At 44.2% G+C, this 17,308-nt stretch overlaps 1 protein-coding gene across 2 annotated transcripts in view; it reads right to left on the reverse strand.

Annotated features, from left to right (window-relative positions):
- ppargc1a (peroxisome proliferator-activated receptor gamma, coactivator 1 alpha) overlaps positions 1-15,808 on the reverse strand; it is a 40,600-nt gene extending 24,792 nt beyond the window's left edge. For both annotated transcript variants that reach the window (XM_083885777.1, XM_083885776.1), the window contains exons 1-2: positions 15,642-15,808; positions 12,883-13,062 (exon numbers count right to left, since the gene is read on the reverse strand). In XM_083885777.1, the coding sequence (XP_083741903.1) occupies positions 12,883-13,062; positions 15,642-15,689 (228 nt within the window). In that variant the 5' untranslated portion in view covers positions 15,690-15,808. The remainder of the gene's footprint in view (positions 1-12,882; positions 13,063-15,641) is intronic.
- Between the last annotated feature and the right edge of the window lie 1,500 nt (positions 15,809-17,308).

Consider the following 17,308-nt stretch of genomic DNA (forward strand, 5'->3'; position numbering starts at 1 on the left):
GAGGTGGCCACCATTCTTTGTATCTCTAGATCCAGAATGCCATAAGCGCAAAAATTGTGTCCGTCTACCCCACTGTTTTTACACAATTACACACCGTGGACGGCACAATTGTGGATTCATCAATGGCATAATGGCCTCTTTAATTCTTTCCCCACCTCCTACTATCAGTAATGGAAGAGACGGATATCTTGGACATTTAGTTAGCCGCCTAATAAAGAGGAATACGTCAATCTGATGCTTATTGAGTAGATTTTCATCGAACAACATGAGCAATCAGTCATTATTAAAAAATAAAAAAATAAATAAATGATAACGTGGACATATTTCACAGAGATAACACGACATAGACTGGGGCCATGCTGTACTGGCAAGCAAATTCTTCACAGGAAATTGCGCTGTATGAGGTGGCATGCTGTTTAATTACTTGCAAGGAGCTTCACATCCACTGTGCTGGAACCCTGGAAATGTTCACCATTTTCCACCATCCCAAGTTATTACCTGAGCATTAAGTGGGGAGGTATTAACCGCTGATAAATCTGGAGCCTTTTCTAAGCATAACGCAAACGTGTACGGTCATTTGAGATGACCACAAATGAGTCTTAAATATGTCAGAAGTGTATTTCGGTCCAAATTTACCAACTAAGCACTGCTGTATTGAGGTGTGGTTCTTTTCACCTCTCGAGATTTAGTTCAAGGCAATACTTTCTGTGTGACACAAGCTTCATTATGTTATGGTTAGGAAAGGATTGGGGGGGGAATAGGAGAATATGGCAAGCTCAAATGTAGGGATTTCAAACTTGTTTCAAAAAAAACCTTAACCATTTGGCAAGCTCCCACAGGCACACCGTGTCCCCGAAGATAACCCAGAAGGAACTCTAGTATTCTGAAAGAGACACTTGTCCAACTCTGAGTCGTGACGATTATGTTGCATCCACTGCTATGGCTCTAGTGCAGGCACTCATAGGCCAAGTGGGTATTTGAGAAACTGGGGTAAAGAGCCAACCTCAGTGATCATTTTTGCTCTGCAGAAAGCATGATCTATTACCCGAGTACAGGTGGATGAGCTTTTCTGTGCCAACTGAGGGACTCCATACCAAAAAGTCAATCTGCTACCACTGACTCACTCGCCACTTGTATATTTATAAACAAAGTCTCCATGTAGGTGGACTTCAGGAAATATGACACACAAAGGGGGATGACAGCGGGATAACCTGGCAACCTGCTTATTGCCATGTCCACTTATATTGATTAGTGGAGCAGCTGCTGGGAGGAAAAGAGGGCAGGAAGCACAAAGAGAGAAGAGAGAAAAATCGTCTCGGCAGGGAACACTTTCTTGCCCATCCCGCTTAATGGACCTCACCGAATTAAAGAGATCTTAACAATCCTGGGCTAATTGTGGGATCACAATATATTAACCCCGCTCCAATTCTAAAGGGTGCCATTTTGAGCCTGCTTTATTCCAAATGCTTCAATTAGCCATAAAACATGCTGGCAAATGCTGGTCGAGCTTCCATCTCCTTTCCTTCGCCCCAGCTTCCCCATGTCAGAGAAAAGAAAGACAATTCCAGTTGTTCATTATCAAGTGAGGGCCCCTTTTGTTATCAGGCAGGCTGTCTTTGAGATTGCCCTTGCCTTTAAGACTTTTTATTGAGTTCCATAGCGCAGCATTGTGTTCCAGGAGATACTATTCACACAGCTGATAACGGAAGGTGAAGGTGCCGGTTTAAACAAACACTCACTTCTGAACACTGGAACAAATAGCCGCATTAAATCTGCTAATTGCTTCTTGAGGATTTCAAGCTCCTGATCAAATTTTAACAAGCTTTTTTGGGGCAATGTGTCATTTACATGCTAAAAGGAACAAAATGTTGTGAAAATGATAGAACTGATCACTGAATATCATCAAAATGAGGTTCAAGCAGATTAACAGCCCAGCTGTTATCGTCAATTGAAAGGGAAGATATAATATCTCCATTAAAATTGGTAAGCTGGTATTTAAAAAACTGTTTGTTGTTACTTTACTCCTTCGGTCTCTCTTCAGTGAGAAAATATTCAAATAAATTGGTCCCTAAATTGCACTGTGGGGTTAAATATGTGCTGTGACAATTTGATTGCGTTTCCTAATCTCAGTCTTGCCTTTTTTTTTGTCCGCTCTCTGCTCTGTCAAATATCAAAAGCCTTCCCTTGGATGAGGTTAAGCAAGTCAGACCTTCTAATAATGGCACAATCATGGTACAATCAGAAAATGTGTGGGGGTATAAGTGTGTGTGGAGAATTGGAGGGGGGGGTGGGGGGTGGTATCAAGTCGCCACATCTCGACTCTGCCAAGAAAAGCAGCCTTGGATTTGATAAACAAATAATGTCATTCTGTGTTATTACCCGAAGCCCCCAGATTTCAGAGGAAATAAATCAAAGTCAGTCTTGCTGTTAAGGTGTTAGTCAGGCCTGACACGTCGGCCGGTCACACAGGCACAGCATATGGCAGCAGGGAAGGAGGGAAGAACGAGAGGCGGGGAGGGTAAGGTAGGATGCACGGCCGAGAGACAAATCACGGCAGCCGCTAGAGACGTCTGGTCATTTAGTATGAGCTTACTGAGATGTAGAGAAGGTGATTATGGCCTTTTCAGAGCAACAAAACCATACATAACACTGTTAACTCCCTGTGTGAGTCTGTGTTTGTGTGTGTGTGTGAGGCAGCGGTGGCACAGTCTGACTAAACTAAATTTAAACCTTCAGTGGGCTCAGGGCTGCGTCTGGCTTTGTAGCATATAGCAGCAAAATAAAAGCTCTTGTTAGCTCTAGTTTTCCTTCACACTTTCCCAAGTAAACAATTTAGTGAGAATAAATGTAGGGTTTTTCATCAAAAAGTATGTACCAGTATGTTTTTATCACCATAATACAAAATCACTATATATATCATGAGTGTTGACTTGTTGCAAAATCTAAATGCAGAACATATCGTTCAGTCTGAGCACCAAGCAGCTGATTTTAGTCGCCTTGATCCTGGCAGGAATTCACTTTTTGTGCCTCAATTCAAAAAAAGGGAAACTCTCAGAGTGAAGTGTAAGCGGTGGTGACTGTTTACGTGCCAGATGTCTGTTTCCTTTTATAAGGCTACCCGAGTTATAAATCAGCAAGAAAAACGGGTTCGACCTATCAATGAGGACCAGGATGTGCGTGTGTGTGTACAGAGATGATGCTTCCCCTGGGAACCATTTGAGACTGTTAGAGCCCAATCAGATGAGCTGGTTCGGTAAGGAGAGAGAAGAAGATATCTGGGAGTGAAGAAGGGAGAAATGTTGTTACAAGAAATTTGATCAAATTGAGACACCTACTCGAGGGACGTTAACAGTAGTTCTCTGTGGGAAAAAAAATAATCGTTTGACCAGTAAACCACTGCTTGAAACGAACCACCTAGAGCTACCACTACATCTGCTGACATTAGCCAAGGCTGCCACAAGGCCCTGTCAGTCCAAACTAATGGTCCAAAAAATGAAATCATACAGTCAGGTAGGGCCGCGGGGTGAATTGTTTTAAAATCAAAATCACAATTTGAGATGATGCAATTATGAAGGCTCACATTCTACATTCGAACATTCAAACACTTGAACTACAGTATAGTGCATATTTTGACGGGGATCCATCCATAATCCACTGCTTTATCCTTCACATTTGGGGCTGCTGGTGCCAAACCCACATCTACAGTATGAGCAATCGGACTGTCTAATTAACCTCCACGTGTTTTTGGAACTGTGGGAGGAAACTGGAGAACACACACACACAATCACACACATGCTTTGATGGTGATGTACATAAAATCTAATGATCTAATTAAATAGCAATTTGATATTTTACCCAAATAGTTCAGCCCTCCACGACACCACCAAAGCACACACGACTAGAGAGATTTGCCAAGGAGCCCGATGATCAAACAACAGCCAGGGTTGACAATGTAAACCAATGACTGCTCTATTAAAGTAATCTCATTAACTTCCATCCAAACACAACATGTAGTACACACAGGCTTGTGTTGAATGAACTCGCACAAATTCTCAAAGCGCTATCCAAACAAGCTTCACAGGGGGGAGGGGAAGGGGGGGGATCAGTGTGTCCTGATGGAGCCTCCCAATCTACAGTCAGGCCATAGGCTGCTGTTGTTTTCCTCCTCCAGTCGTCCAACAGATGGACGAAGCAATCATTTGCTAACACCACAGAATCACACAACACCATCGTAATGACTGGACACTCACTCTTTTGTTTTTGGCAGCGACTTCCCAATCGGCTTGGCACGAGAAAACACTGATTGCTGTGATTGCTCTGCCTCTGACTTGCTCTGACGGCCACAGCAGGAGGGCGAGAAAAACTGGGATTTGGAGCCTCACATAAAGAATATTCAGCAAGATGCAGAGATGGGATGAGAAATGGTGCTTTCCTCTGCTTTCTTTTTTTTTTTTTTGCCTAATGGTATGCAAATAGCTATTTGCTTAAGTCGGCAGCTCTGAATGTGCACCACTAAGCAAGGGTCCTTTCAACATACCGTCACAGTGCTGATAATGTGTTGTAGGCACACATGGAAAGGGACCAACTGTGCACAGGAAGAGACAGAAAAAGGAGGCATGGAGATTGTTTTCTGATCTTGCTGAAACAGGCAATGTCACATTTCTTGGCGATGGGATGCCATCAGCAGTCAAGTGTAGCTGTCCATAAAAGAATTGCACTCATGGAGGAGGGCAGGTCACTTTGGTTTTGACATTTACATAGATTTGCGAGGGAAGCAGAACAGAGCAGACGCTCTTACTTTTTGCACAGCTGACTCAATGTTGTTATCCTCCACTGACACCACCTTTATGTACTTACAATCACACATGCACGCACACACACACACACATACACATGCACCCAGCTCTTGACCTTTTAGGGCCTGCCAAGCCCATTGAGGTTTCGTTGAATTTTCATTTGTCACAGTAATGTCTTCCTCGGAAAGATGCCAATGCAAAGGGGGCCAGGGAACAGTGGACAAGATATGGAGCTTTTCAGTGTTTCTCTTTGCCTGCACATGTTTGTGTGTATGACAGAGGATGCAATATCACAAATTTATGATAATTGAAAAGGCCGAATCTTTTGGGGGGGAAATGCAGTCAATTTGATTCTGCAGCAAAGAAGGTCACCCTATTCAATTTTCTCTCAATGCCAGACGTGGTGCGACAGGGAAACACCTGAAAGCAAACGATCTTATCGAGGCCTCGCAGGCTTCACCACTTACCCAGTGGGTAAAAGCTATTTGCTGATTACTAAATAAACTCATTATCTTTTACCTTGACTTCTGTGTGCACGGGTGGGTGCCTTGACACTACTGGTAGCAGGCTGTGTGACTCTTATCCATGTCATGACTTTGTGAACATGTTATCAGAGCAGAGTTGGTGTTTTTTTTTTAATCCTGCACACTGTGCCATACGTGTACTGTATGTGCCGGCAGTGGCCAAACACTGGGGGAGGACTTCACAAGCCTTTGCAGGTTGTGTGATGGGTAACAGCATAGCGACGAGCCTATCTTTGCAAGTAAAGAAACAACAACACATCAAAGAAACTGTGCGTTTAAGTCGATACCAACTCATTGACGAGAGAGCAGGGATGCTACAAGAAAGGATAGGAACTCTCTGGGCCTTTCTTTGTAGCATCAATATTGAATGCTGAACCGTATTTCATCTTAATTTCAGATCTTTTTTTCTGTGGAATACTGATCATGGTGTCTGGACATTTTCAAAGCCTACGTCGAGCTGAACATAACAACCACACCTGAACGCACTACTTGACTATGCAATGTCTGCCAATGATCTGCAGAATGATCGGTGACCATTGACCACTCAATGGCAAGCTCCCCCGACACTTGAAAGCCCTTCCTCAATCTGCCCATTGACGTATTACGCAGCAATGCCCACAGCCAGGTGAAAAGAGGTTTGGACGACAACAGTAATGGTCTGATTCACAAGAGCTGTTGACAGCATATATATGCACAGATTTACAATGGATATCACACAGCATCAGCATCAGCATCTGTGGGAACGCAAGACCCGGGTGAACACATTCATTTCATATCCATCTGCTCTATTTGTGCCAACATTGCGAAGGGTTTGTTATGTTGCTTATGCTTTAAAACTTGAGACTCAACATCACTTATTTATTCATATTTATAAGACTGTGAGGTCACACACAGGTGACGCAGAGGCGGAAAAAAAACACTGGCAATGGGAATGGTGGTAATGGCTTCAAATGGGTTTCAAAAATTCTGGAAATACCTGCTCAGGCAATATTTTACACTTCAATGGAAGATAAAGATGTTTAAATCAAGCACTTCTGGAGGTTTGGTCTAACATTTGAATTATGTTCCAATCCCTTCTTACTTTGGGTACACACATATATATATATATATATATATATATATATATATATATATATATATATCCAAAGTAAGATTTTGTTTTACAAAAAATGTGATTGGAAGGACTCTATCTCCAGTGATCAAATGTCTGTAGAGAGCTTCTGCTTTCAGATTAAGACTCAGAAGCTACTGACTGGGCAGCAAGTGAGTCATCCAAGCATCCACTCACTCATGCATCAGCAGAGCCTAAGAGAGCCTCTTGAACTATTTGAGGCCTGTGCAGACTTAAATGCTTCAGGGGGGAAATAAGCTGGAGCTATATGCATGCAGTGCACATCATAAAGCTTAGTGAGAATGGGCTTTTTTTTCTGCATGGATGACAAAGCTCTTATAAATAGACTCTCGACTAGGGAAAACTAGTCCTTTGCATGTACAGTACAGGTCTGCAGAGCACATGGACTAAGAAGTGTAAAAAATAAACTGACCAACTTACCTAAAGGGCAAACGCTAATCAAATATACAAATGCACTTGATTCACTGAATCATAGTTAGTTAGCATAGTTCATATGCAAAAAAAACCCCACCAAATCTATTATTAAACTAGTAGCTAATCAGAGTTCACTTGAAAATGTACACCAGCACAACAGAGGTGAGGTGCAGGGTGTGGTCAAAAGGACACACTTAAATATTTAAATATTTAAAACAGATACGGCAGCAAAACCCGAGTCATTCTTAAATATCTACCAGCTATACCTTGAGTTATACATGCTATTACTCCATCTATTTGATTTGCAGTTTCAATACGTGGGTTTCCATCAGCCATAAAAAACACCTGAATGGAACCAGAACATTTGAAAGGTCTTGAAATACCGAATTAAAGTTTTTACGCTTGGAAAAGTTGGTGCATCAGGTAGATACGAGAAGTAGCAGAAAAAGTCGATATACCTGATAGCAGTTATGCGTGGACTGATGAGAAAACTACAATGTCGTGCAGGAAGCAAAAATTACGAGGAACGGTAAATGGAAGGAGCTACGAAACACCACCACGCGTCAACAGCTATTGCCGAGTTCTGCACCACACATTTGCTCGGCAAAAGGTCAACACGGTTTTCTCTTTTACCGAATCTTTGAAAGTTTGGTGAACTTTTGCTATTTAACAGTTAAACAATAACACAAAGACACGTGGACATACACGCAACTGGGATCGATTTGCATTACCTGGGGGAGAGGAAGGAGCCCGTCACTCAAAACTGATTCTCCATGAATCAAAACACTCACTGATTGAAGACCTCTCTGCCTTCATCCTCTTCCCTCTCTCTGTTCTTTCATGTTCACACTGTTTTTTCTCAAACTGGCGTTTATCTTCACTCTTTCATGCACCTCTCCCTCTGATCCGCTCATTCCTGCATCTCTGTATGCAAACACAACTTTCTCTCAGATTTCTCTTTGCATAAGAGAAAATGGATAATAGTGTGATATTTATGCCTTCCTCCAACCACAGAGAGAACGCTAACGGTCTTATCGCTTGACAGCGTGGCAAAATGTTGCAGTGCGTTTTATGTGTGGCAAAAAGTTGAGTTTGATGGTGGATTATTGGCTTAGTGTTTTTGGCCAGGTTAAAGTGAAACAGCCATTAAAAGCTCTTAGTGGAGATTACCCCAGGTACTAAAAATAGCCATTTCCACCAAACACACACACAAACACCAAAGAGAAAGAGATGATGTGTTGTGTCGAGACAGAAAAGACCACTATCTGATCCTTGTACGGGGTGTCTCAATTACACAAGAGATGTACATGCACACGGAGCACATTGGTGGCTCCGCTGTCAGGAGAGAGAAGGATATCCACTGGGGGCAGGGGATCAGCTGGGGCTGGAACACCAAACCATGCCTCAATCAGCAGCAGCAGCCTACTGGGAATATGGGCTTGGTGTGTAAGTGTGTGTATGCATCTGCGATCGAGGTATTACTCACATTGCAGGGACCTAAATGGATTATAGGAAGTTTCCTCCCTATGGGGGACGAAAAAACCAAGTCCTCATGACGGAAATCATTAATTGACTGTGTTTGAAAGTGGCTGTAGTCCTCAAAAGTCAAGCCCAGACAGTATAAGAAAATAGTAAAGCCCAAAGCATGGCACTTTAGTGGAAACAGCTGGCATTGTCCAACAGGTGCCTGGTTGCAAGCGACGTCGGCAAATGTTCACTTTCAAAAACTGACAAATATCAAAACCAGAAGAACACGTTCATTTTTATACACATTGTATGGACAGGCAGGTTTTAAGATGCCCTTTAAGAAAATATACATGCTGATGAGATGTAAGTCAACGCAATGTCCTCGGAAGTCATGGGAACAGTACTTTGTCTGCTTACGTATGTGTGTTTAGGGAGTATGAAAGTCACCACCAGACCAAAAGATGTTCCCTTCCTCTTTTACAGAACATAACCTGAGGGAACTATCTTTTTTTTTTTTTTTTACATATCCATCCCCCCGCTCCCCCATCCTTTTATTTTTTTTTCATCCCTACTTGCTCCCTTCCTCCTTGCCACCTCTCTTTCCAGAGGCGACTGTTGGGAGGCCAGAATATATTTGTTTAGCTGCTGCAGCTTCAACTTCCCATTAGCCAAGAACAAATGCTTCGCCTTGGGAGGAGCAAAAGAAAAAAAAAAAAAAAAAAAAAAAGACAGAAGGAAGAGCAAGACAGAAAAGGACGGCACAGCCCACAGTGTTGTTTGACAGTGGTTTGTGGGCTCTTGTTGTGGAGTGGATCTGACAGACGCTCCGAGATGACACAGGCCTGGACAGCCTAAGCCTGCATCTCTCTACCATACGTCTGTGCAAGCTTGTCCACACTCGCTCTCATTTGTGTACCATGAAACAGCATAGTTGCTGCTCTGAAAATGCTGTTTTCCTTTGGTTTGACAGTGATGGAGGATTTCTTCCAGGAGACAGTGCAAACAGTGTATCCATGAAGTAAAAAAGAAAAACAGTAGGGAGCTTGAGATAAGGAAAGTATGGTGTATTCTAATAAGTCCTCACTTGAGAAAATCATATTATACAGTGGGATATGATAATTCCTACACCCTTTGGTGGAGCGGTGAACTGGTACGGGTGGTGTACTCTCAAATGTCAGCATAAATTTGCAAAATAAACGTAACCAGTATTCAGCAGGGAGTCAGAACAGGGACAATAAGGGCCTCTGCTGTCTGTGTGTTTGTGCACTTGTGTGTGTGTGTGTGTGTGGGCGTGACAGTTCCTCTCACAGGGTCTGCGTTCGTGCGCGCACTCCTGTCTCAGCTCACGGGAGGGACTATCGCCCCCACAACAAGTGTTTGAGATAATCTACGCTTGTGTGTGTGTGCGGGGAGAAGAAAGAGCTGCACGAGGGAAACATTCATTTATTTTATCACAACATGTTTTTTGTTTTTTTTTATCAAAGCCTGCCTAAGATGACCCAGACAATCTAATCTGCCTTTAGTCAAGAACAAGCACCTGAGCATCTGTCCAAAAAGGCACATCCAAGCAAAACAAAACACCATATAATGCCTTTGGAGGACTGATGTAAGCACACACTGAATCCTCGCTTGAGTATTATAAAGACATAACACATACAGTATGTATGCTCACGTGCATACACTTACAGCACGTCTCTAATATCAGAGTGATGCTTTAAGCCTTGGCATCTTATTTTACTACCTGCAAAGCCCACAACCTTTTATTTCCAATCCATGGGCTTTAAAGTGGATGGCACACGTCCAAGCGTCCACTGGTTTAAATGTTTGTCTCTTTCACTATGCCATCTGTCCCTCTGTCTGTCATGTTGTCTGGTCTTTTCTGTCTGTCTGTCCTTGCACCGTCCTTTGTTTTCACTTTATCAAACCCGTGTCCCTGTCCCCCCCACCCCTCCCCGACCTGTCCATTCATCATCTATAATAATATGTCAGGAGGTCAACGCTGTACGAAGTAGTCTTGCATAATGTCGACATCACACAGCCCTGCAACAAATGCAAATGCGCTTATCTTCGAAACATGTGACGCGCCACGCGGCCCCCGAGCACGAGCCACCGCAATCCAAATAAACCCGAGACCAATGAGACGCGTCTCCATCAATCAACTGGTTGACGCTTGACATGTAACCTGAGCGGGGACCTGTGGTTAAAAGGACACTGGGTCACACGTTGGTGCTGTTATCTTTGGCAGTACACTGGGAACTCATCGGAGTAGCCAGCCCTTAACGACTGCAACCCAAAATAGACTTTCGCAGTCGGGCCATTTTGAAGAGGTGTCAACCACACGGTGCCAGGAGCAATAGCTGTTATTTGTATTATTGTGTGTGTGTGTGTGTGTGTGTCATTCTCCACATTTCATGTCAGGGACAGTGGCAGGGAATGGAGCAAAAGGCCAGCCAGGGGACAGCTTGTGATCAAAGATTGTTTGCTGCTTAAGGAACAGACCCACAAACCCCTCCATACACACACACACACACATACACAGACAGAAACACACACTCTTGATTACGATTTGAGCATGTGAACTATTTCCATTGCTCCCTTAAAGCCCGAATAAGATTTTCTCCGATGTGACAGCAATAGTTTCCGGTCCCAACCTTACTTTATAACCAATTCCAACTCTGTTTATTTATTTGCTATAGCACCTGTCACATGGAACTGTAATCTGGATAAAAGCGCCGGGGTACAAGAAAAACAAGAAAAAGGTGCGTGTTTGTCTTTTCGTCGGAGCCGCAAATCATTTCAACGGTAGAGTGGAACTAATGCAAGCTGGTTCAAACTTCCCAAGAGCGTGTTGTTTGATGGGGAGATTAAAAAGAAGGGCCCCCTCTGTGTGACAGCTGCACCCAGCTGTTACACATGTTACTCAGAGCAGCTTTAATAATCCACTACCTGCTCACACACACACACACACACACTGATTTGTTAAGTGGACGCACACACAACAACAAAGAATACGCTCACAGGCTGTAAATCTGGCCAGTTATTAACGCGTCCTTTAATCTTCAACTTTTTTTATTGAACGCTCCTCTTGCTCGGTGTGCAGGCCAAGCAGAGGGTTACAGGAAGCAGAGCTACAGCCCTCACCCTCTGATCCTTGCCGCGCAGCAAACTTTCCCCCTGTCAGATTAAGTAGGATTAGCTGGGTCCTGCCATATGATGAACGGAAGCCTTTCCATATCCCGAGCATAACACAATCAGTGGTGGTTTGTCGAGGGGGTGAAAACATCACCCGCGATGTTTTGTACCGGTGCAGATGCAAACTCGCTCAGGTATGCACGGCGCGCAGATAGATGCTGATTCCTATACTGAACGCGTAACGCATGGCTCCTTGTGCCGAGCTCAGTCCCCTCATTACGGTTCTCAGTGGGTGCTAACTTCCATCATGTTTCACGTACACAGACACAGGCACATGCCTACACTTTCATTGGTATTTTTATCCATCCCCAGAGCCATTCGCTGGCTTCAAGCCATATCACTCTCAGACAACAGAGGAGCCTCGGTCACACCAGCGAGTACTTAAAGGCTCCCCAACCCCCTTTTGTGTGTGTGTGTGTGTGTGTGTGTGTGTTGGGGTGGTCCAAAGAGGTAGAATGTGTGCTGATATAAAGAGACGCTGCAAAAAAAAAAAAAGAACTGGTGGCAGTGTTGGTGAGGTTAAATGTGGAAAGAATTCAGACTGTTATCAACTGCTGCCTGCAAGACCACTGAGGAGACACACACACACACACACACAGAGCCAAGACCCTGAAAACGTGACGACATGACAGGGCCAGAGGCACACAAACATACACACACTAATACACACACACACACACACACAGCCTTCTCAGACAGGGTTTTTCCTCCTGAGGCGAGGCGAAAGCATCCAATCTCAGTCTTTCTTGTCTATCTCTGCCACTGATAAAGGCTTATAATGAACTGGGGACTGGAACTCAGTCCCCAGACCGATGGCTTTATGGCCTCGGCCAGATCATCACCCTCTGTGGACTTCGTTTGTCACTGGGTGAGAGCAGAAAGAAAGGGTCAGAAAGAGACGGATAGGAGGAAATAAAGAGAGAGAGAGAGAGAGAAAACTGGATTGCGGGGGCAAAGATTAGAAAAAAAGTTTTACACTCCAACCTTTGAGAAGGGTTTTGCAATAGAGCTGGCATGTGCTGAGTTTACTGCTGGAGTGTTCTTTTAGATGTGTGCCGCATTAGTGACTCTGTGCTGAAATAAATGCACAGAGTTTTGATAAGGGAGCCTCGTGTCGCATCCACGATCTCACCGAGGGGACCAAGGTTCTCCTGGGCTTATCTTTTCTCATGTTATCTCCTCTTTTGAACTGCGGAGCAATGTAAAAGTATGTTTGCAAACTGGCAAACGGTTGTAGTTTTTCTGAATTCATGAATGCGTTTGTGAAATCGCCCCCATACGATAATGCTTATAAACAGCGTCTTGTCACGTAATGCATGAATTCAAGGAAACCCTTTTAAACAAAAAACCTACTTACCTCAAATAGATTGGACGCCTCGTTGCCATACTGAGTGGAAATGATCTCCGATTGGTCACTGTACCATTTGAGGCCGCCCAGGAAGCTGTCTGCATCTAAGTCACTGACATCCAGCTCTGAGAGGTCCAGTTCAGGGAGGTCTGGGCAGAGGGGCTGGTCTTCACCAACCAAGGCAGCGCACTGCATGGAGACAGAGAAGACAAGTGGCGGTCAGACAGATAATTCGCCTCATTCACATGCACAACGGACACTTAAGCGTCTGCTGTGTCTGAGTCAAAACCTGGACACAAGTCAAAAGTCCTTTTAAAAGCCGTAATACACTTGTAGAACAAGCAGTTAACTCGTTCAAGCCGAAGCTACTTAAAACGGCAGCAGATTTGATTACATCGGATATGTGTTCCACATCCTTTATTTCTCACCCAGCGATTATTCAAAATGATTATTAACAGAATGCCTTTGGCCTCGCATTGCAATGTGAAAACCTGCAAACTGTTTCCACTCTGCTTCTTCTGTGTAACCTTTAATGCACTTTGTCCTCTCGCCCGTCACTCCCTCTCTCCCCCCCCCTCCAGCACTGTCAGTACCGCTGCTGGCTTTTGTGCTGCTTAATGCAGCCTGTTGACATTTTGTTATTCACCAACCACTTTTACATAATCTAGCCAATGTGTACTGTGTGTGGCAGCTGTTCCTTCTTTCACCCCCCCAATGACACACACACACGCACAAATCATCAGCTCTGATCTGGCTGCAAGACAGTGAGAGCCTCCGGACTCTAAATCAAGCAGGGAATTTGGTGATGTAAGAGAGGCAACAGATTTACACACCTCACCTGATTTAGCTGGATCACATAAAACCCTGTTTTTTTTATGTCATACTCATGACACAAACATCTATTTCCATGATCAACGTGCAAGCAAATCTGCAACAGAAATTACAGGCATGTTTGGTGGCCCAACTTTGAGCAGGGACCATTAAAAGCAAAACCCACAGACTCCGGGCATGTTTACACTCTGTGCCTGCCGGTGCACATGCAAATCCAAGCCTAAGAGAACAGCTTTATTGCTGGTGTCTAATAAGCCGCACGCTTCCAAATTTGTTGAAGGCACCTCTGTCGATGTATGAACGCTAGTAGAGTGCGTGGCCAGGGTGTAGGATTTAAGGTGGATATCCTCGGGCGAAGCCAGGAGGCATTTGGCCCGCGGACTAAGTGGGAGGGGGTCGGGTTCGGCCCAGGACAAATCTGGGGGGGACTGATGCTGTGCCAAGAAGGAAACCCACCCCGACTCTCGTGTCACGGTTCACTCATCCACGGAAGAAGAAAAAAAAACAACGCGTAACACAAACACACGATGACTTAAAAGTATGATGTGACAAGTCCGTCATGTCGGAACAGCAACACAGACACTGCGTCTCTCCCTCCTGCGGTGATCCACTCTGACGAGGCGCTGCATGAAACAGATCTGTTGGGACGTTCTGAGGCTGCGTCCAATTATCTTATGGACTTGTTGGTGAACTAATGAAATGGCACAGCCACAGAGAGACAATCAGGGCGCACCACAGCACAGCGCCCCAGTGATTTACGCACGCATGGCACACACACAAAACGCAGCAGGAGATTGTTAGAGGAAGCGCTGTTGACAACTGTTCGGATTTTATTTGCTGTTGTTGTTTTTTTTTGCACATTCATTACATTAAACGCAAAACGTGGTGCACAAAACCCTTTGTTGTAAAGACGCGCACGGACGCATGGATTAAGTGGTACAAACAGTTAAGTAAAAACATTTGTTTTCTTTTTCGTAATCTCATCACGCAGCGACGGATACGCACATGTAGGCTTACTATAATGTGCAGCCAGACTATCGCCACATCATGGAGTTGGTGTGAAAATGTCCCTAGAGCATTGCTGAGCTCCCGTGTGCAAGACAAATACCCAAGTAGAGTCAGGTTGACTCCAGAACAAGAATATTTAACCCATTAATCTTTTAATCTGCATGCATTTAAATCTTTTAAACTGCAAATGCATATAAAAGAAAATAAGACGAGGGAGCGAATGTGAGCGCACGAATGCATGAAACTGCGCAGAAGCATCTATAGTCTGGATGCGGTGCGCCGGGATGTTGGCACGCAGACCAGCACCGATACTATTATGATAGTATCCTCCTGCGCAACGCCAGATAGCGGCTCTCAGTTGTGGCCACAACCTTTGCTCTTTCCTCCTAATAAATAACATGCGCTTATCCCGCCCCTGCACACGAAAAGGGATTATGATCGTCATGCGTCAGCGAAAAAAAATACCTGACTTTGAGACATTTCGGCAAGAAAACCTTCTCCGCACCGGACCGCGTACAGTCAGCGACTGGAAGAGAATGATCCGCCGGGCTTGCAAAACACACTCGCTCCGGACTGAACAGAGATCCTATATGAGGATGAGAGCAACGGTCCCGGACACACGTTACCAACAACTACATCTTTAACTGAAGTGAAAACTGAGATTCCGCACATTCCCTCCACTTGTCATATATCCCCCGTTGTTGTATATCCGCCGCATCCTTCAGCAGCGTCCATGCAGCAAGACGCGCACACGCAAACTGTCAGTACCAGCAGCAGCAGAGGAGAAGAGAGTGTCGACTTATGTGGGAAATCAATGACCAGTGCTGTCCATCGTTCCAGCGAGGAAAAAGAAAGTCCACAGGGCTAGAGAGATGAAACAAGTCGGCTTTTTTTTTGGTTTTGGTTTTTTTTTTTTTACATGCGCTCACCTCTAATTCTCTCCACACCGAGTCCTGGTTACACCTGTCCCACGCCATCCAGCCACTGAATGACGGTCCGAAAAAGAAAAAAGAAAAGGAAAAAAAAAAAAGAAAAAAGGGGGGAAGAAATCAAGTAAAAAAGAAATCCACACACGTTTCCCACTCGCTCTCACACAGGCAACTGCTGCCCCTCGCCGAGAATGAACCGAGGGCACCTGTCTTACAACTGCTTTCCATCACATGACAAAGCTATTAAAAGTAGGCAGGGGAGTGACTCCGCGTCCACACTACTCACCAGTGACGCGCACTGAGCAGGCGGAGTCTGGCTGCGCACATAGTAAAAAAGCCTGTCTCCATGCACTGCAAGAAATATGCCCATTTTAAAGCCACATCTACAGCAAATCCCCTTATAGACACACATTATCACACATCTTACTATCAAATATAGATATATTCTACAAATAGCGTTTTCTCTGCATCATGAAACCTTGTTCATGAATAAATCTAAAGTTGTAGTTTCAGTAACTAGAAAATACCAGGAACATATATAAGAAAAGCAGCTTTCAGGATCATTGCTCTTCTTCATAATTTGTCACGCAATTACTGTCTATCATCTCATCATCTTGGAGTTTTGTTATAATAATTTAAAAAAAAGGAATGTATAAGGGCAAGTGGGTGTCAATCACATTTAAAGAATCGCTTGTGTAATTACAGGTTTACCTCTCTTCTAACCACAGACTGCTACATCGCTAATTATATCCTTCCTTTTCCAAAAGACGGTTACTCTCGATTGTTTTTGTGCCTTCCTGTATTAACCCCACTAATGACCGTAACTTCAAATCCTAATGTCTGACGTGTAGAATATCAAAGAAAGGTAATCCAGTCTTCTGCTAAGTGTTTCTTTGTCCATTCGGGAGGCAATAAAAAAGGGGGGACAGGTGGCAGTAGCAGGCATGTATACAGTGTCAACAGGACGTGTATAGGCAACACTACGCCAGAAAAAATGAAAACAAAAGCTTTGTGGACATTTCAAACAAAGTGGTTCTTCAGTTGGTTGGACTGGCAGACACACTACACTGCTGGAGGAATTCTCTTTCATTCTATCCCCAGATAACAAATTAAACACCAATACTATTACGTGTAAATTATCATAACATTGTTGTATGAGGTTTAACCGCAGCCCTAATTGTAAAAGGAATGCCTGAGGGGGGACGGAACTCAGAAAATGATTGAATATTTTTAAATCAAAACGTTCGAGACAATCCGTATTCAGGCCAGCACACAGTGCGTGCGGTAAGAAATCCTACGTATCTGAGGCCATTTGTACCACTAAATCTATACATCTGCCTCTCTATGCATGCCCAGAGATTCTACCCAGAAGGCACGGCGAAACCTGATCGGAGCAGGTGGCGTGTGCAGTGACCTCACAGAGCCCAGATGGACCAGTACTACAGAGACCGTAATATAGGGGCGACATGGGAGTGACATGGAGCCTGGTGGAAGCTGTCTTTGTGACTGCGGCAGAGATATAAAAAAAAAAAAAAACACACACACACACACAGACGCACGCACGCACAGAGACAACAGGGAGTTGTACGCGCCTGTGATGAGAAGGTATTGGTCGAAGCGACGTCTCCCTGTTCTGCGTGCATGGTGTTTATGCGCTCAACGGACGT

The sequence above is a fragment of the Microchirus variegatus genome, assembly GCF_963457635.1.
Source record: "Microchirus variegatus genome assembly, chromosome: 2".
Lineage (NCBI taxonomy): Eukaryota > Metazoa > Chordata > Actinopteri > Pleuronectiformes > Soleidae > Microchirus > Microchirus variegatus.